The sequence below is a fragment of the Macrosteles quadrilineatus genome, unplaced genomic scaffold, assembly GCF_028750875.1.
Source record: "Macrosteles quadrilineatus isolate MER2022 unplaced genomic scaffold, UCM_ALF_1.0 Scaffold_1__1_contigs__length_201487025, whole genome shotgun sequence".
Lineage (NCBI taxonomy): Eukaryota > Metazoa > Arthropoda > Insecta > Hemiptera > Cicadellidae > Macrosteles > Macrosteles quadrilineatus.
This window is the reverse complement of record NW_026542594.1, coordinates 157,312,298-157,334,601: the sequence shown is the minus strand read 5'-3', so window position 1 is coordinate 157,334,601 and position 22,304 is coordinate 157,312,298. Positions and strand designations below refer to the sequence as shown.

The following is a 22,304-nucleotide window of genomic DNA, read 5'->3' as shown; positions in this document are numbered from 1 at the left end:
TAATGAGCAGGGGCAAAAAATGGGGGAGGAGCTTACAGCAGCGATGTCCCGTGGGGGAGGAGCTTGTCTATTCAATCAAGTGTTTGTTAACTTTTTCTAATCTTACCAGTCACAGAGGTGGCCAAACTCAAGAGACGAATTTTACTTTTTAAAACACTAAGTTTTATGTAAACTGTTAATCAGAATTCATTGTCCTACTTCTGGATATTGCTTTATATTAATTAAATTGTTTTTTTGCCTTACAATATCCTTTTTAGTGTTGGTATCCTTTTTTATGTTGGTTGCCGCCGGCCCGACCAAACGCGTGCACGCACCGTGACGGTACCAAAATAAATGTAATGAGTTTTTTTACGTGTGTTCTGTGTTTTATGTTTTAAATTGATGACGAATCTGAGAAGAGGATGGACCGGAGGACGTGGCAATCGCCACGAAACATGTAGTTATGTACCAACACTAAAACGGATATTGTAAAAGTAACAAAACAATTTAATTAAACTGTTAAGTAAACAAATAAGGTTTTTACATTCAACTGTAGCTTAAAAAACAAAACAGTGCGGTTTTCTAATACAAATAATCTAAAATCCAATCGTATGTTCGTTTGTCCTTTATGGACTCCGAAACCGCTCAACAGATTGCAATGAAACTTTCAGGTATTATTAAGCATTATTCAAGGATGGTTTGTGTGAAGTTTGGTGCAGATCCGTCAAAAGGGCTCCGCCCCAGTGGCTCTGGAGTTTCCCAATGTTAACCTTATGAGTACTCATATTTAAATGGAATTAAATAATCTCAACAGCTGGTTCAACTAAACAATTTGATTCTGTGATGTTCAATAGCATTAAAAAGTAAATAGGTTAACCAACAGGGTGCAGCACTATTTTTTTTTTTTAATTTATGACAACAGCTAATTTGCAACCATAAGGTGAATGAGCGTAGCGAACGAACTTCAATCTGGAGGCGAGTTAGCGTAGCGAACGAGCTAACCTGAAGGCCAGTGAGCGCAGCGAACGAGCTCCAACCTAAAGGTGAGTGAGCGTAGCGAACGAATTTCAACCAGGACGTGATTGAGCCATGCGAACGAGCTCATCTTGAAAATGAACGAGCATTTGACACAAAACCACATTAGGACAGGACGACGTCTGTCGGGCCAGCTAGTAGGCTATAAAATCTAACTAATTGCTAATAAACTCACTATTAATTTTCTTTTTAAGTACACAAAGTATATTTTTTGGGAGGTCGAGTTGGCTACGAAATTGTTAGTTTGTTTGACCTAGTTATAGCAATAAGGATAATGTTACCATTTAAAAGTCCTGAAGTGTTCTTTCAAGATCCAAAGTATAAGCATTCTCGTTTTTATGTGTATACACATTGTTTGAAAATTACCTTGAATATCCACCCGTCTTAGTATTTCGCACACGATGTTCATTTTTAAGTTCACAAAACCAATCTAGCAATATTCATTATAGGAGTAGTATTTTAACAAAAGTTAAAAAAAGGAAAAATATATTCCATTGGAAGTGAAATAACCCGAATATAATGTTCTACCACAGAATATAAAAATCTACTCACTTATTCAACATTTACGAAAACCAAAAATTAAAATTCTAAACTTCAAATAATTCCTAACATTTTGCCATAAAATCCTGAAATAAATAATAATTTGTTATTAATATTCAGTCAGCTACATTTTCAGTTGCCGCTAAAAGAAAATTATTCCGTTTGTATGATATCCCGTGAAAGCATATAACCTCGTCATATTAGCTTTTAAAATTGCATAGTTTGTGCTGAATTCTGTTGTCAATAATCTGAACTTTTTCAAGTTTACAATGAATTTTTGATTACATCAAAACATATGTCCATGGTACAATTTTGTTTACATCCATACGAAAATTGGGTTATCTGTAAGTCGGTGATGTTTAAGTTAAATAAAGAAAATGTTGTATTTTTTGTATAAAATGTAAAGAAGAAAATGGTTTACGTTAGATTTTGTGTTTTCATAGTATGTGTCATTAGTATTATTAATCTTTCTAAGTTGCCTTGAAGAGATCGCGCACGCAATGAAAATAATAGAGATATGATGAGACATCATGTTATCACCCTTAAAAACTACAATATATCGTAGTACTAATATTGTGAAATTTTGTGAATTTGTTCATTTGTTTGATATCCAATCACGCATTAACTACTGGTCGGATCGGGTTGAAATTTGGTATGAAGATAGCTCACATTCCCGATTAACATATCTAGACATATTCTTATCCCAAAAATCATTTCGGGCTCTGCCCCAATGGCTCCATAGTTTCCCATGTTAACCTTATGAGTATTCATATTTAAAATTAATTAAAAAATGTTGTCAGCTTTTTCAACTACACAAGTTGGTTCTACGATATTCAATAGCATTAAAAGAGACCACCTCTGTATCTGGTAAGATTAGAAAACGTCAACAAACAGTTTACTTGAATAGACTAGCTCCTCCCCCACACACATCGCTGCTGTAAGCTCCTCCCCCATTTTTTGCCCCTGCTCATTAGGACCTTTGGTCAATCTGTATGTTAGAAAAGACCCTCGAACCGTTGGCCAATCTGTACGCGCGCCTCTCTAATTATTTCCTTAAAAAGAAAGTTTCCTGCAAAACTTCACATTACGCTCTTTCCAATGACACCAAAAACATGTCAATCGGTTCAGTGGTTTCGGAGGAGTAATTGTCACAAAAAACTTGCTTGCGTATTAAATAAGTATAGATTTTGATGTTTGAAGTATTGAGAAATGTACGAAGGTTTCCTTTAGAATATTTTATTTTATTTTTATGTTTTAAAAATCAAACAAAAACAAACATAGGTTTACTTTAAGAAGATTTTATTTTATTTTTATGTTTGAACAAATTGTTTGATAGATAATTATTGTAATATATCTGAGGTCTGCTATTCTGTGTTTGTGTATTATTGCGTCGTGATGAAAAGTATCTTTCATAACTCGTACCGAAAGTTATTAATATTATCCGGTACTTGCTCCATTATTCCCGTCCTCGGCTTCGCCTCGTACGTGAAAATAGCTCTCACGTACTCGGCTTCGCCTCGCACGTGAAATTGGGATTCCCTGTGTTCGGCTTCGCCTCACACAAAAACTTGAGCGCGCGCCGGAAAATGCCACTTTCGGTCCTAGTAATGAAATATACTATTTCTCCAACTGCAATGTTTTGACAATGGCGGATACAAGCCGAAACATGTAAACAGCCTACTTTTTAACCTGTTTGTCGGATTATAAGGTATGTAAACCTATTTATCACAAATAATCACATTGAATATAACAGCTCAGGAGCTAGAATGGAAATGAATTATAACCAAATTACTTAAATTACCAATTCCATATATTTTTACGAATGGTGCTTTTGCTCTCTCAGGGCATCAAAACGAAAAATGAAGTAGGTCCCGGGTCTGGGTCTTTCAATTAGACCTAGAGCAATAGCTTATTCCCTATATGGAAAAGAGTATTTTAGCACAACTAAATAAAGAAAGTTTTGAGGTTTCTAGTCATAGTACGGCAGCTTACAACCCCTGATGTTGTTGACCTGCTATCACGAAAAATGACGAAGACGTCTATACTAACTCAAAAATATTAATATAAGGCAAGAAAAGGGTAGGAATTTATTGTATATACTGTATATATTTATAACTAGCTGTTGTACCCGTGCTTCGCAACGGAGAGGACACTGAAGCAAAAAAAAAAAATCTTGAATTCCATTCTTAAAAAAATGTTACACGTTTTCCTTTGGTTTCAGGAACATAACTCAACTAAAACTCTTAGTTTGAAAAATATCTTTGTTTTAAGGCTAGGCTAACTTATAATGCTAGTACGAATTATATAAGGCGCTGATGCATTTATGGAAATAATGTACCCATACGATTCAATTTTGAAATAATAAGCTTATATATTAGTATAGATATAGATGACTAAGCTATCTATACAGATGATGATTTAGATAAAAAATCCCCCAAAAAATCAAACAAACAAAATATGTTAACAATTGTTAACACGTCAACTTCATTAAATTCTAAGAAGCCACTATCTCCAAACAGGCTAGTAGCAAAAATCCAAAGATTGACGATTCGAATGGATTTGGTGTTTGGAATAATATATTGAAAAATAAAGAAAAGATAAGTTAATTGATTAATTGATTATATTGGCTCTTATAAAATGATAAAAATTCAAGAAAAATTTTTTGATTAAGTTACCACACATAACTTGAGTCTATGCTAGCAGCTGGGAACTAGAGATGCTAAAACAGCTCTTTATGCGAATATTGGGCTCTTCCAGGTGGTACATATTACTATAACAAGAATAGGATTTGTTTATAAGCCATTAAAACACCGATTTGAACAAAACATTGTAAAATCCTTTATCAAACAATGGGTCGCTAGTGGCACTCACACTATTACCAGGGTCGCTTCTGGCACGATTTTTGCTGGGTCGCTTCTGGCACGGTCGCTTCCGGCACGTAATCCTGTGGTTTGTTTCAAGTGTATTGTTTACGCCAAGATGTTCAAATTACACTTTAGGTAGGTTACACATCACACGAAAATGAAAGAAATGATGACCAATTAAAAGAAAATGAGAAAAATACTTAATAGTGCATGAGGAAAACACTTAAGAGAAGTTCAGTTTTTAGTTCTTAACAGGCTGGCTTGTTGGATGGGATCTAGACCTTAGTACAATAGTACAAGACCTTATAAATGCCGCTAACATATAATACACAAAATTGACCTCTGACCAAAATAAAGATGCACAAGATAATTAAGGTTTTCATTAAACCTATTAAAACTTCCTGTAGAAAAACTGAAAATTTGGTATCCCTTATCATATCACCTCACCTTGAGAATGTTCTAACACAAGCTAATTCTTCAACATCCCACAATGAGACCAAAGCATCAGCTGATCCAGTTGCAAAATATTTTCCAGTTGGGTCAAACTCTATACAAATGCATGTTCCTGGATGTGCCTTTAAAACATGTTGTAACTGCAACTCTGGATAGCTGAAATATTTTAAAACTATCATCAGTGTGAGAAAGCATTGGACACTAATTTAGAAAATATTGAGTTTGACAGGAAGATTCGTAGCCATAATAATAACTACAGCTGTTGTGCGTAAAACCATAACATCTTTATGTTTTCCTTCAGGCGATTTAAAAAAAATATATGTATTTTCCCCAATTGTAAAGTCACAGAAACCCACATGCGTTTTATCTAGGAATTAACTTTAAATTTCAAAATCCTCCCTCACTATCTAGGTAAGTTCAGAGGCTCGTAACTCAAATAATTTCATTACCCGGGGAAAAGTCAGAGTTAACTGTCTTATGTTTTAAAATCAATTTCACTTGCGGAGGCTTAAGATATTCTTTCCCAAAGTATAATTTAGAGATGTATGCAGCTTCACATAACTACAGCTTTATAATAATAGATTTAAGATTTATAAGAAAATCTTAATAATGAAATCTTTACATGTATTATACTTTTAGCATATAATTGTTCTTGTTTACTTAGATTGAACCGAAACAAACTTTTTTATTATTTTACAACTGGAGCAAGAGCCCACTAGAAAAAAAGGCCACACTGCAGTGCAACACTACGTCACACAGTGGATAGTTGTACTTAAGTTGCCAGACGTAATACAATTAAAATCTGACAGCCAGCTCATTCACCTAAAACATATAGGATATGGCAGTGAATCTACATTCACAAGAAGTGACATATTCATTTATGGATCCTGCAGCATGGCCTTTTTTCTAGTCTGACCTTGTCTAGAGCTACACTAGTTGTCCAAACCTGAGATCCTACTTCAAGTAGAATTTACCTTAGAACAAACAACAGCATTAATACTGATAAGAATAAGAATAAGAATATGTTTATTGTCTTTCAGGCTACATAAGCATTAACAAAGTCAAGTTTACAGCAGAAATGCCAAGTCTCTATACTAATAATTAGGCCTAAGGGTAATATCACATATCATAGAAATATACAATTCATAGGAACTATACAAGAATAAAAAATTATACATAACAGATTTCAAACATTAAAATTCTATCTGTTTTAATAAGAAAAATTCACTAAGTGAATAGAAAGGATTTTTAGATAACCACTCATAAAATTTGTTCTTAAAAACTTTAACAGTATATTTCTTACTAAGATTAATTACTTTATTATATACCTTAAGGGATAGTACTACATGACTAGACAGTGATTTGCTGAGCCTATTGTACTCAATTACTGCTTTATCCCTATTACGAGTGTTGTAACTGTGCATATCCCCAGTGAGTGTAACAAGATCCTGATTTTTTAGTATATAAGATACAAGTTCAAAAATGTAAAGGTTGATAATGGTTTGTATTTCCAACTGAATAAATAAAGGCCTGCAATGAGCACTTTCATCTGACTTGGTCATAACTCTAATTGCCTTCTTCTGAAGGATAAGAATGTCATCAATTTTAGCACAGTTGCCAAACAAAATCAGACCATATCTAAGAATAGATTGAAAATAGGCAAAGTAAGCTGTTTTTAGATAATGACTTGGAACGCACATTGTCAATCGTTTTAAAAGATAGATAACTCGTGAAAGTCTACAAGATATGTGCTCTCAATATGTGGTTGCCAGTTTAACTTGTCATCAATATAAATTCCTAAAAACTTTGCATTTGAGACCAAATCATCAGTAATTACACCATCTACAGTTCTTAATGTAAATAACATTTTTTGAGTTTTTTGATTGTTAAGTAAAAATCCATTTGCTTTAAACCAAGTTGCAGCGTCTTTCAAAGTTGTCTGGGCAAGTAAATTGAGATGAACAAAGTCATCAGAAATGTCTACAAAAGTGGTATCATCAGCATATAACAGAGACTTTGTACGAACAGAGCTAGGAAGATCATTAATACTAATTAAGAACAGCAGGGGTCCTAAAACAGATCCCTGTGGGACTCCGTATTGAACCAAGATTTCCTTGGAATGTTCACCATTAACTGAGACAGTTTGAAGTCTGTTTTTAAGATAAGATTCAAAAAAAGTTAATGAATTACCAGAAAACCCGTAGTAGTTAAGTTTTAATAAAAGATCATCATGGTCAACACAATCAAAAGCCTTTCTCAGATCACACATAGTGACCTGAGCATAGGCTTTGTTCTCAAAAGTCATGAGCACTTCTCTTACGAGCCGATCCACAGCATCGATAGTAGATTTTCCTTTCCGAAAACCAAATTGAGAAAAATTGAGAAAGTTATTGTCTTCTAAAAAATAACTAACTTGATCATAAACCAACATTTCAAAGAGTTTACCAACAATTGGAATCAGCGACACAGGTCGATAGCTTTCAGGTTTGTCTTTTGCGCCTTTCTTATAAATTGGACATATTTTTGAGATTTTTAATTTACTAGGAAAAATACCTTCCTGCAGACATTGGTTAAAGCTAAAAGATAACGGTTGAGCAATACTGTGAATTATATTTTTAACCAGATCATTAGATAAATTATAAATATCTTTACTTTTTGTGTTTTTCATCCTCTTTGCAGCATTAATAACATCACTGGGTGAGATTAACTTCCATTCAAAAACCTTGTCAAATATATATACTGTTTTGTTCTAAGTATTCTTATATTAATTTTTAATTTTAATGCACTCTAATAATATGTAACTGATTTCACCACAATCTCCATTTAAATACCATTTCAAATAGTTAAATGTTTTCCTCATAGAGTGCATCAGTATCTTCAAACCCCAATGGTTTCAAGACTAGCTCTCTGATTGGTCACTGATATGTATCACATGACCAACTCCTTCCTTCAGTAGAGTAGTGGCACACTCTTGGGCAAGTCCTGTTGCTATGAGGACTTAACATGCCTTTTCTCCTACATTTTCAAATACCATAAACCTCTTTACCAACATAAATATTTACCGCTGGCTTATAACTTATTATAAAGACAATTGAAGTGTTTTTTAACATCATATAGTGTGAAAAAGTGAACTTATCAACATTATAGCATTTCAGGATTCATCAAAGGGGGCCCCCAGTCTACGCATCAGTTTAATAACAAAAGGTTAGTGTATCCAATTCAAAATTACTATAATACAGTCCACATTGCTTTCTAATTAACATAAATTCCCCACATTTTTGGTCCTTCGAGCCGGATGGATAAACTCAGTGCGTTGGAAATATTTAAAGAATTGTTAAGATTTAATTTCATTGTGAAATACATTTTTTATTTTATCACAAACACATTTTTATAATTTGTGAACATTTATTAAATAAGCCAGTGTTGTTTTATTGATTTTTTTAAATCATAGGACATTGTACTATATATTTTCAAAATCAAACATATTTAAGTTTGATGATTTTTCATATTTCATTTCCAAACATGCACAAAAGTGAAAGTCTAGTTTCATGTCCAATTTTAAATATTCATGATTATATCTCAGCCATTTCATGAGCCTTATCTCTAGCAGACATACCCCCCTTCCCCTCTCAGTATTCTGTTTGCATTCCAGGATATTCATTGTGTAGCCAGAAATAATTATCCTTCCTTTCCTTGTTCTGATTATCTACAAATGTTATTGATTCTCATCTATCACGAAAACAGCTGATTGCTTTGTACAGTAATATTGTCGATTGATCATTATTGTATTAAATGATACTTCTGGAACTTCTGGAAAGAAAATTAAAATGTAAATAATTTAGTGTGATTTTATATTGCAAATACTTTGCAAAATAAGTTATTGAAATTTCTAGTGAAGAAATAACTTTAATTTATAAATTCCAAGGTGGAGTTTATACAGACCTTTTGAGTTTTATTGTGTGTTTGACTATTCTATTCCAAAATGAGATTTTTATCTTTTGTCAAGCAAAGTCAACTTATTGAACAAAGACTTAGTAGTATTGACAAGCAAGTTACAACATTAAGTACTGTTCAAGCCCTTGAATCTTTAAATGATCAACAAATAAATAGAATAAAGTTACTTTCAACTGCAGCTTCTCAAAAACATGCAGAATTTGAAAAAATTGTTAATAAGTTGTTCTCTACAACTCCCCTACCTGAAGACATCGTAGATGAAAAGGTAACCGAACTTCAAGATAAAATATCTGACCTGTACATAAATATTAGTAGCTTATGTAGCACATTAATACCTACACCTGCAGTATCTGAGCAATTGAATCAGTCCACCGCTAGTTCAACAGCACAAGCTGTGGCTGTACCTCCGACAATAAAATTGCCTTCATTGGATTTAGGTAAATTCTCTGGTCAACCAGACCAGTGGATGTCGTTTCATAGCATATTTGAAAATGCAGTTCATACTAATGAGTCACTCAGTAACATAGAAAAATTTACATATTTGCTATTCTGTCTCTCAGATGAGCCATTGAGTTTGGTGAAATCTTTGCCTCTTAACGCTTCGAACTATGCTATAGCATGGCAATCTCTGATAGATAGATACCACAATACAAGGTTGCTAATCACTCTTCATACTAACAATATCTTAGATTTACCTCAACTTACTAGGCCTACTGTCAAACAATTGCGGAAATTTCTCTCAGTTTACAATGAAAACTACCAGGCCTTAAAAACTCTTGGTCATGATATTGCTAATGAAAGTTTGCTTTTGACAACGCATATTTTGCGTAAATTTGATTCTGCTCTCCGCACTAAGTTTGAGCACTCACGTAATGACTCAAAAAAGGTCCCTACTATCAATGAATTAATTCTTTTCTTGGAAAATAAATGTACACAAGAGGAGGCTGCGGAGTTAGCTTCTGTTTCGAACAAAACATTTTCACCAAATGAAAATAAGAGCAACCACCCAATCAAATCTAATTTTGCGAATAAGGCTAAAACTAATAGGGCTAATGTTGTATTGTTGTCGTCTAACGACAAAGATCGAATGCTTAAATGTATTTATTGCTCCGCTACTACTCACATAGTATTCAAATGTCCTAAATTTGGGGGCATTAATACTAAAGACAGGTTTGACTTCATTAAGAGTAAAGACTTATGTGTAAACTGTTTTGGTATGCACAAACCTAAAATATGTAAATCTAAACAGACTTGTCTTACTTGCTCAAAACGACATCATACTCTCCTGCATTTTGACCAGGCTCAAACAAGATTGAATGAAGCAAACACTGATCCCTGTACAAGTAATGTTAAGTCCCCTGATCATGTCAATCAATCGAATACTCTTATGGGTTTGGCTCGTACTCAGAATAATACTGTATTGCTTGCAACCGCTTTAGTGAAAGTTTCTACTCACAAAGGAAACGGTCTCGTTTTGCGTGCTGTTTTGGATAGCGCCTCACAAACCACACTTATTTCAGAAAGTTGTGCAAATATATTAAATGTAAAACGCTCTGCTGTTGGCGTCCCTGATATCAAAGGAATTTCTGTGGCTAACATAAAGCCTAAAGGTTTCACACATCTGAATATCTCTTCCCTCAGTGGGTCAAATTTGGCCTCTTCTCATCCTGTTCTTATTCTTGATCAGATTACAAGTAACCTGCCTCGAGTTCAACTCTCACCCTTCATCAAAGCTCAACTGAAAAAATACATGCTAGCCGATCCAACCTTTGACTTGCCAGGTCCCATTGATTTATTGATAGGAGCGGATCTATTCCCTCAAACTTTACTTGAGCCGCCTGTAAGTATGGGAGAAAATTTACCCTTCATTATGAGAACAATTTTTGGTTTTGTTGTGCTTGGTGCCGCACCTATTGCTCCCTCCAATCAACCGCTTCAATTTAGTGGAATATCCACTCTTCTCTCAACTAACGACTTAGATCTTCATGCTACTCTTCAACGATTCTGGTCAATTGAAGAACCGCCTCAAACTTTGAAAATTTCGCCAACTGATGCAGAGTGTGAAAAACATTTCCTAAACTCACACTCACGTGACAATACCGGTAGATATATCTGTCGTTTACCGTTTAAGGAATCCCCTCAGAAATTGGGTCTTTCAGCACCTGTAGCTAAACGTATGTTTAACTCACTTGAAAATAAATTTGCTGCTCAACCAGACTTCAAGATGAAATATGTTGAATTCATGCAAGATTATGAGACTTCTGGTCATATGGAAATTTGTGAATCAATTCCGCCCTCAGACGAACCTCACTTCTTCCTACCTCATCATGGTGTTTTTAAAGGAGACAAGCTAAGAGTGGTTTTTAACAGTTCGGTCCCAACTTCTACTGGAATCTCGCTTAACAGCTTACAACACCAAGGCCCAAAACTGCATAACGATCCCACTGATATAATTTTTCGCTTTCGACAACATAAATATGTCTTCACATGTGACATAAAACAAATGTTTAGGCAGATATTAATTCATGAAGATGATAGAAAATTTCAATTGATTTACTGGAGAAAAGAGCCCTCTCATCCGATCAAAGTGTATCAGTTAACCACGGTTACATACGGCATGAGTTCAAGTCCATATTTAGCCAATCGTGTTATCCAACAGCTAATGGCCGATGAAGGTGATAACCATCCGCTAGCAGCCAAAGCTCTGCAAGATCAAATCTATGTTGATGACGCTTTGTTAGGTTGTGACACTTTAAATGAAGCCCTTGACTTACAGCAAGATGTTATCGATTTACTACTCAAAGGAGGATTTCAGCTACGAAAATGGTCTTCTAATAATGAAAAACTTCTTGAAAATGTTCCGCTGGATCATCGTGAAACTCCCCTCATGCTTCGAAGCACTGATCAACCTTGTCACAGTGTCCTTGGCTTAAAATGGATACCACAAACAGACAAATTTTCTTATGCTATACCCAAACCCTTAGGAGTACATACAAAGAGAGCACTTCTTTCTTTTATTGCTCAGATTTATGACCCCATGGGGCTAATTTGTCCGCTGGTTTTTTGGGCAAAGGCATTAATGCAGCACATTTGGTGTTTAGGGTTAGAATGGGATACTCAGCTTCCTGAGACACTTTCTGAGAAATGGTCTCAATTTATCAGTGAGCTCTCAGAAATTGACAATCTAAAAATACCTCGCTACCTTCCCATGGTAAACGCCAGTAATATACAATTACACGGCTTTTCAGACGCTAGTGAATCAGGCTATGCTTCATGTGTCTTTTTAAGGTTAGAAGATTCTGATCACAATGTTTCAACTCATTTGTTGATTGCAAAATCAAAGGTAGCTCCGCTTAAACGCACTACAATACCTAGGCTTGAACTATGCGGCGCTCATTTACTTGCCAAGTTGCTTCACTATTGCATCAATAAGTTTGATAAACAGTACCATATTACAGCTATCAATGCGTGGTCAGATTCTATGATTGCTCTGTCATGGATCCACACCCCATCTTACAAGCTAAAACTATTTGTAGCAAATAGAGTAGCTCAGATACAAGAGCTTACTCCTTCATGCATATGGAGACACGTTTCCTCAGCAGAGAACCCTGCTGATTGCGCCTCTCGTGGCCTAACACCATCCGCTTTAATGAATCATGAGCTCTGGTGGTCAGGACCTAAGTGGCTTAAATGGGACTCAATTACATGGCCACAAACTAAACTTTCCCCAGATCCTGAAGAATCTCTTAATGAACTGAAATCAGAGACATTCAACCTCATAACATCAACTGATGACTCTAAACTACATTTTTTAAGTAAATATTCCTCATGGTCTAAACTTGTAAACGTTATGGCTTATGTTCTTCGTTTTATTAAATGTCTAAAGCTAAAGGCAAAAATAACCACTCATTTAACCAAACAGGAATTTGAAAGTGCAACAAATTGCATATGTTGGTGTGTGCAAAAGGAATGCTTTGCAAATGAGATCAAATCGCTTCAAGCTAAGAAAACATGTTCTACCCAAACACAACGGTTTGCCCAGAACAACAAAATAACTTTCCATTTCATACCACCTCGAGCTCCACACCAAGGAGGCTTGTGGGAGCAGGCAATAAAAAGTGCCAAATACCACTTGAAGAGGTAGGTACACAAATCCTTACCTATGAAGAGTTTCTAACACTGATTGCTCGTGTTGAGTCAATGTTAAATTCAAGGCCTATTACACCACTCTCTGCAGACCCATCTGACCTTGAAGCATTAACTCCAGGACACTTCCTGACAGGAGGACCTCTGACGTCTCTAATAGAACCTCATCTCACGGATATCTCTGTAAATCGCCTGAAACGGTGGAAACTTGTGCACGCATTTGCTCAACACATATGGAACAGATGGCATAGAGAGTATCTGCAGACCCTCCAAGAACGATCTAAGTGGATTACTCCAGAAGAAAACCTCAAGATCGGAGACTTAGTAATCATTCATGAAGACAATACTCCACCTCTTGCTTGGATGCTTGGTCGAATCATCTCAGCCTCTCCTGGTCAAGATGGCACTGTAAGAGTCGTTCAAATCAAGACAACTACAAAAACCTTAACACGACCTGTAGTTAAGGTTTCCCGCCTTCCTATAAACTAACCTAACATAACTAGGGGTCTGCGGGTCAGACTTTTTTGGTTCGGGTCGGGTCGGGTCGGGCCAATAATTTTGGTCCTCGGGTTTCGGGCCAAAATCGGGTCGGGCCAAAAATTATTAATAACCGGATTTTTTTTCTTTTTTTAACTCCTATCTGTGTTTATAATATTACTTGAAAATAACATATGGAAAAAGATTGTATTTATGTATATTATTTCATGTTCATAACTTATTTACAGCTTAGGAGTTGCCTCAACTGCAAGAAAGAAGAAAATAATTTTTTTTATCAAGCCATTCTTTCCCATTTTCATAACTATTGAAATATCTAAACAGCTATATTACAACAAGTTTGTAATGGAACTTAATGTAAATGGATCATAAACAAATCAATTAACCTTATCACAAGTTTAGGGCCTGTGGCTTCAAGACTGCAAGCAAGAAGAAAATAAAAATTCTATGTTTCCACCATGCAATATGAATCATTCATTCCCTGCCTCCTAACCTCCTCTCACACTTACAATAGCATTATTAGTTACATCATCATAAATAAAGAATTATCTATTATTGGCATTAGTATGCCTACAGCTTTACATAGGAATTATTTTTTATAGGGCCTAAAATAGTAATAGACTAAGCAAAATGACAAGTGGAGAACTCATTGAAGAAAAGATATTGTGTAAACTAATTTACTATAAAACTCTAAAACAACAAATAACACACATACATTGTTTATGGTATAGTTATAGTAAAGACTGTAAAAATTGCATATCATGTCATACACAGTAATAGATACACAGTTATAGGCACAGTTATAGGTATTGCAAGAGATTAAAATCCTAAAACAACTGATTTTAGCTAATAAATGAAAAGAATTAAAAATCCATAAACTCAAGTCAAACAATATCACAATTATTAGGTACCCGAAAAGGAACTCTTAATATATAGAAAATTATATTAAATCAAGAGAAAAGAAAGTTAAATGCTAATTTGGCAACATAAGCAGACAGCAGAGACATTATAGTGCCCTAATTAGCAACACAACTCAATGTTTTTATACTGTAAGTCAATGTTTTTGAAACTGTAGGGTCTTTTTCTCGAAGGAAGGGTAGTAGAATGTAAACAAAAAACCATGAATCACTCTCATAGCCGGGCCCGGGGACACTCAAGGTTACAGACCCTCCCCCTCCCCTCCCCGCCCCTCTTACACAACCAGAGCCAGGCCCGGGGACACTCAAGGTCATAGACCCTCCCCCTCCCCCGCCCCTATTACACCACCCGGTTGTTCCAATTGCTGACAAAATACAAGTAACAAAACAAGGAAGTAGAGACAAAAAGATATATTTTCTTTATTCAAAAATATAAAACTGTTACAGATAATTTCCAAAGAAATTAATTCATGGTAGTTTGTGTCTTGTAAATATTGTATTGGATCTTAGAAATATCTTTTTTGAAACTCAATCTAACTTAAGAAAAAAATAATTTTACTGATGAAAACTTTCATAAAATTATAAAATATTTAGGCCTAACCTCTTTGTAGACTTGTTGATACTTGATACTTAAAAAAAAAATTAAATGGTGACCATAAAATGCCGAACCAGACGATCAGAAGTGTTGTTTTGTTTTGTTACTGAATGACAAAAAGGACAATAGGAAAATAAAAGAACAAGATACAGATCTGTACACTATATCAGATATTTCTTTTGTTTATAATTTATTATGTAAATAAAATACTAAAATATAATTTAAACTAGGTATGGAATAAACAATAAATAATTAAACTGGTACCTCTGGATAAATAGTCTTTCTTTTGACTTCGTTTTCTTTGCACTGTTGCGTCACGGCTTTTGTTTTGTCAGTAGACGACTGGCTCTGGCTAGTGACAGTAAGGCAATAATTGCTCTGTTGTGTCTTTGTTCTTAAACGTGAGCAAACTTAATATTTAATTCTAATTTTTACATTTTAATTCCTTTGTAATAATGTATATAAGAGTGTTTCTTTGAAAATTACTTATTATAACTTTAAAAATAGCCTAATAATTATTTTTTTGGCCCGACCCGATCTTGGCCCGAACAAATCTTTGACCCGACCCGTTCTCTCGGGCCTTCCTGGCCCGACCCGACCCGAAAAAATCGGGGACCCGCAGACCCCTAAACATAACTCTGGCTACCAACCCCCTTCCTTATTTTTATTCCTCATATTTCAATCATGCATGGTTCTTGTTTTTCTGTTGAACCGGATCGGTTCAAGGGGGCCGGTATGTCAAATATATATACTGTTTTGTTCTAAGTATTCTTATATTAATTTTTAATTTTAATGCACTCTAATAATATGTAACTGATTTCACCACAATCTCCATTTAAATACCATTTCAAATAGTTAAATGTTTTCCTCATAGAGTGCATCAGTATCTTCAAACCCCAATGGTTTCAAGACTAGCTCTCTGATTGGTCACTGATATGTATCACATGACCAACTCCTTCCTTCAGTAGAGTAGTGGCACACTCTTGGGCAAGTCCTGTTGCTATGAGGACTTAACATGCCTTTTCTCCTACATTTTCAAATACCATAAACCTCTTTACCAACATAAATATTTACCGCTGGCTTATAACTTATTATAAAGACAATTGAAGTGTTTTTTAACATCATATAGTGTGAAAAAGTGAACTTATCAACATTATAGCATTTCAGGATTCATCAAAGGGGGCCCCCAGTCTACGCATCAGTTTAATAACAAAAGGTTAGTGTATCCAATTCAAAATTACTATAATACAGTCCACATTGCTTTCTAATTAACATAAATTCCCCACAAACCTTATGATTAATATTTACCTTATGCACTAAGTCTCTTACACTAATACAGGGGTTATCTATTTGTTTCTTAATATCTTTTACTGAATTAATAAAATATTCATTAAATACATGGGGATGTATATTGACTTCCTGATTCTTACTTAACAAATTACTATTAGGCCTATTAATGTTAATTATTTGCCATGCAGCCTTACACTTGTTTTTACTCCTTTCAATTTTATTTACGTTAAAGTTAAGCTTAGCCTCATGAATAGCATCTTTATATTGTGCTTTCAAAATTTTCAACTGAACATTAGCCTCTGGTGTTTTCAGTTTGCCTAAAAATAATAATCTGTCTTTCATTTTTGCAAGGTTTTTTGTATACCATTCATTGATTGATTTTTTCCCATTACTAGGTCTAACTCTCTTTAAAATCTGAAAATAATCTAATTTCCCTAGTACTACCTCAAAAACTGCATTAAAAATAAGGTTTGCATCCAAGTGTGCAAGACTCATTAGGAAACATTTCCAATCAAAAGCAGTTAGGCTACTTGTCAAATCAGGTATAACATTACTGGGTAGGACTAAATTAAATCTATTAGGAACATTGTTACTAGTCTTGTTATAGATTTCTGTACAATGAAGTTTAAAACTTAAACCATCATGATCCGAAAAGGGAAAGTCAAAGATTTTACACGGACCAACTCGTTGCCTTGAACAGTTAATAAAGACGTTATCCAAACAGTTATTGCCACGGGTTGCAGCTGAGTTCAAACAGAAAAAGTTATTTTGCCTTAAAATATTGAGAAATCCTTTTACAGTTTTTACATCCTTATTGACATTAAACTTATTATTTACATCTCCACCCACAACCACTGTATAATTAAGCCACTGAGATAAAAATAACAACAGACCATCCAACTTATCTAAAAATATCAGCATCACCAGAGGGAGAATGATAAATTGACACAATAATTAATTTATGGCTCTCAATAATAACTGCTGAGGCTTCAAAATGTAACTCAACACAAAAAATATTAATATCTAAAAGTTTAGGAATAAAATGGTTTTTTACAAAAATAACAGTGCCTCCCCTTATACGTTCTTCTCTACAAAAAGCGCTAACACAGTGATATCCATCTGGAAATGAATTCATAATTTCATTTTGGTTGAGCCAGTGCTCGGACAAGCAAATAAAATCAACTTCATTTACCCTAGTTAAAAAACTTTCTAAAACAATTTTTTTCCCATTTAATCCCTGTATATTTAAAAATAAAAAACCAAGCCGAGTGGTTCGATTTGGCCCCCCCTTAAGTACCAAATTGTTGCTATCATCCTTTTAGCGAATTTCCCTATAGGGAAGTAGCTATTACCGTAGGTCTCATGGTAAGACCTAAGCCCGGGACCGATTTACTTTTTCATTTTGATGTCCCCAGAGGCCAAAAACACCATTCGTTCAAATTTTTATATATCTATATATAGAGATATATATATATATATATGTGTCCATCCGCACGATAACTTGAGTAATTTTTGTCCGATTTTGATAAAATTTGGTTTGAAGGTGTAAGGCGGGATAAACTTGAATGAGTTCGCGAACCAGCATGATCGGACTATGGGAACGGGGGTTTATGGGGGGTTTTATGGGGTAAAAATAGGTTTTTCCCATTTTTGACCCTAAAAACACAAAATTTCACAATTTATTTTTAAACCATTTTGTAGAGCTTAAAAAAACAAATAATTTAGTATATTGAAGCGTTATTATGCGCCTAATTGTTACGGAGAAAATTCAAAGAAATTGTAATTTTAAAATTCCCATGTTATTCTTATGGAGAATAAGTCAACTGTTGTAGTTTGCTTGTTTATGAACATATTTTGATCAAATTTGGAAAATACATTCATTTCTTACTAAACCACAGTACCTTTTAATATTTTACATTAAAAAAACTTGTTTACAGGAAAACTTGTTTTGTTGCAGCAAACCTAAGTACTCATTAAACTAATTCTGTTAAAATAGGGAATAAATGTGATATTTTAAGGAGACATTTTAGTTTAAATCCAATCAGGCAGATGGAAATTCGCTAAGTCTGCAGGTTTGCTGCGGCGGGGGTATTTACTGGTTATGCCTATTTCATAACTTATACAAGTTGGCAGAAAGGTTTTACTTTTTCATTTTGCCCACATTAATTCAAATATATCAGAGGCATAATGACAACACAAAATTAATACAGTTGACCTCAATATCTAGAATCTGAAGCCGTATGATAAAAATTTGAATTAAGTTTTTCAAGCAAGTGAGGTTAGAGTTATGAAGGTGATATTCGAAAAAGTCTGAGACACTAAGGTGTTGGGGTATGACAGTGATGTTACATCACGGCCTTTATAACTTAACTTTTACATGCTAAACCTTTATAAATTGAACTCAAAACTATTAATACGTACTGAAGAGTAACTGTGGAAGCAAAATAAAACTATTTTAATGCACATAAAGTACAGTATTTATTATTTAGCAATAATTGTAATTTATTGTAACGTAATAACTAATAACAATAAATGTAATTTTCACCATACTGCAGCAAAAACAGCCGTTTTTAATGCATGTGTTACGGGTCTTAAGTAGCATTTTTACTCTCTATGGGAAAAAAAATCAGCTGTTAACAATATTGAGCTCAATATTGTGAATTTTGATTCGTATCAACGAAATTATTTATTGATTGATTTATTAGGTAAGGTTTCAGCCTGATTGCTTGACATATCGATGGTATAATGTACTGTAACACAATCGTAACAGACGAAATTGATTGAATCACTTACTAAACAGCTACTTATTTGCATTAGCAGAATTGAAAACAAGCTGGAAGTCGTTTTGAGAGGTTAGCTTTGTTTGTTAATTAATGATGACATATGACAAAATTATAGTTCACCACATGTGCAGAATCATTTTATAAATTAACCCTCGAGCTGGCATGCGGCCGATATCGGGCGATTTACGCCACGGCCAAAACGGCAGCGCTCGATATCGGGCCCATTTACAACGGAAACTGCCGATTTTGTCACGAAAATGAAAAAAAAATCACTTAATATAGTATTATTTATTCGGTTCAGAAATGAATAATCTGTCAATTAATTGATGTGCATTTCAACTGTTTATATGCCTTTGGGAAAACTTAAAATTCTATGAAAATAAAGCGTCAGCTGACGACATTGTCATTGTAACTGTTTAAAGAATTTAGATACTGTAGATGGATAAACTTAGATTGAAAGATAGATGTAGATAGATAATAAAGAGAGAAAAACTAGATGTTTCTTAGTGGACTGTATTTCTTCAACTGAACAAAAAGTAAACAAACATGATATAAAAAAGTTATAAGACCAGCTGTTAGAAACAGTAAATTAGGAAAATAACTTTAAACAGTAACGCAATAGCTTATTACCAGCGTCTGTTGTTGTTTATTTCGTGTTGTGTTTGGTTAGTTTCGGTGTTTTTTTGTTATAAGTTTTATTTTTTATTGAAATGTGAGTTGATTTTACTTTAAGATGAATGATTGTAACTACTGTGACCGATCTAGTGAGTTCCAATTCTAAGTAGCGAGGAGTCATGCAATTCAAGTACTAGGCCTAGTGTAGGTTGTACACCGAATATGTATATGGTAATAAAAACTGTTATATGTACTTTATTTTTAGAAACAAGGTACATGTATTATATATCATTCTTTTCCTCATAGAATTCTGCACAATTTGTATATTTTGAAATTTTTTTTGAGTTCATTGATTTGTGTTATATTACGGAATTATATATGCATATATATAAAAAAAGTGTCTGCTTAGTAAATATACTAAAAAATCTTTTTGTAAATTAAAATTTCATATCTAAAATTTATATAATATTATTCCTTGTTTTTTGCTGAAAAAAATTATATATAATATAATGTGTTTTCTGGGTTATTTATACAGGGTGTCTCAGACCACCCGGCCGGCTTGTATAGCTCCAATATGAAAGCAAATGGAAACCTAATTGCAACTGGAACCCCCTATTTTGACCCCAAGGAATTCAGCTAAATTATTTTCAACCCCAAAAAAGCACCCCAAAGGACAGATTTTGGGGGGTGGGGGTGGTTTTTGGGAAATTTTCAAATGTAAAGGGGGGTCGTGTTATACCTCTTTTTAAAGGTCCTTTAGTCCTGAGTATTTTAGTGGAAAAAGATTTAAATTATCTTCATCCCTATTTACAGGGTGTTCAAAAACGTACAAAAAATAGACCTTTGAACTACTTTTCACTGTAAAGAGGTGGAATTTCGTGGGGGGTTCAAATTTTGATAACACTTTAATTAATAAATGAGCTTTCAAAAAACTCTGGTTTCAACCCTTTTGCTATCTTTTTACTTATGTTACACATTTTCAAACTTTTTTAAGTTTCAAAAGCTGTTATCTCAAAAATTTCAAATGGCAACATGGGTTTCATTACAAACCACATTGTAGCCCTTAAAATTTGCTATAAGTTTTGTATTTAATGTTTTTTGGTATCTTCATTGGTTAAAGAGATATAGCAAAATTAGTGTATTTTAATTTTTTATTAAATGGTATTCAAAGTGTTTGCTGTTGTAAATGTACACGTCTAGGTCTCAATTAAAACTAATTATGTTAAAAAATTAAAATACTACCCAGATTGTTAAACTTTGGAGGATTAATAAAGGAAAAAAAACACAACTGCAAATATTCTTAGTTATTTTACAATTACAAAGTTCTAATTGCTTTGAATGAATACTGTCTATAAATGCTACTGGTAAATAAAAAAAATCATCACGAAATCAATGAGCGTGTGCGTGAAACTGGTCACGTTTGATAAGATAAAACAAATTATAAGGAACTTACTGGATCTGTAAAAGAGGTGAATGCACCTGCGGTAGTAAAATAGCAATATAGTACCATAATAGTGGAGAAGAAGTACTACGTGCATAAACAGAGTTGGGGTTTGCATGGAACAAAATGGAAGGCAATTTAAGCATTTGTAGAAGTCCATCGGTATGTAGGCTATTAATGCTGATTCAAACAAATTATTCATTCAAAGCACTATTAGAGCCATGAAATTGTAAAATAACTAAGAATATTTGCAGTTGTGTTCTTTCCTTTATCAATCTTCCAAGATCAACAATCTGAGTACTATTTTATTTTTTTAGACAAGATCTTGTTTTAATTGAGACCTAGTGGTGTACATTTACAACAGCAAACACTTTGAATACCATTTAATAAAAAATTAAAATACACTAATTTTGCTATATCTCTTTAACCAATGAAGATACCAAAAAACATTAAATACAAAACTTAAAATAGCAAATTTTAAGGGCTACAATGTGGTTTGTAATGAAACCCATGTTGCCATTTGAAATTTTTGAGATAACAGCTTTTGAAACTTAAAAAAGTTTGAAAATGTGTAACATAAGTAAAAAGATAGCAAAAGGGTTGAAACCAGAGTTTTTTGAAAGCTCATTTATTAATTAAAGTGTTATCAAAATTTGAACCCCCCACGAAATTCCACCTCTTTACAGTGAAAAGTAGTTCAAAGGTCTATTTTTTGTACGTTTTTGAACACCCTGTAAATAGGGATGAAGATAATTTAAATCTTTTTCCACTAAAATACTCAGGACTAAAGGACCTTTAAAAAGAGGTATAACACGACCCCCCTTTACATTTGAAAATTTCCCAAAAACCACCCCCATCCCCCAAAATCTGTCCTTTGGGGTGCTTTTTTGGGGTTGAAAATAATTTAGCTGAATTCCTTGGGGTCAAAATAGGGGGTTCCAGTTGCAATTAGGTTTCCATTTGCTTTCATATTGGAGCTATACAAGCCGGCCGGGTGGTCTGAGACACCCTGTATATGTTTTAAAAAATGGTTGCGCGGCGCCTAACAAACCCTTGCCACTACAGAGTAAAATGACTGCCAGCTCTAGGGTTAAAATAGGTTAAAAAATGAGCGCAAAAAATTAAACAATCTTAAAGAAATGTAGAACATTCAACAATTATTCATAATTGTTCTGAAAAAGATGCTTGAAAAGTCGG

At 34.0% G+C, this 22,304-nt stretch overlaps 1 protein-coding gene across 2 annotated transcripts in view; it reads right to left on the bottom strand.

Moving 5' to 3' along the window:
* LOC128988285 (THO complex subunit 3) overlaps positions 1–22,304 on the bottom strand; it is a 34,014-nt gene that overhangs the window by 3,855 nt on the left and 7,855 nt on the right. For both annotated transcript variants that reach the window (XM_054409505.1, XM_054409506.1), the window contains exon 4: positions 4,866–5,027. In XM_054409505.1, coding sequence (XP_054265480.1) covers positions 4,866–5,027 — 162 coding nt within the window. The remainder of the gene's footprint in view (positions 1–4,865; positions 5,028–22,304) is intronic.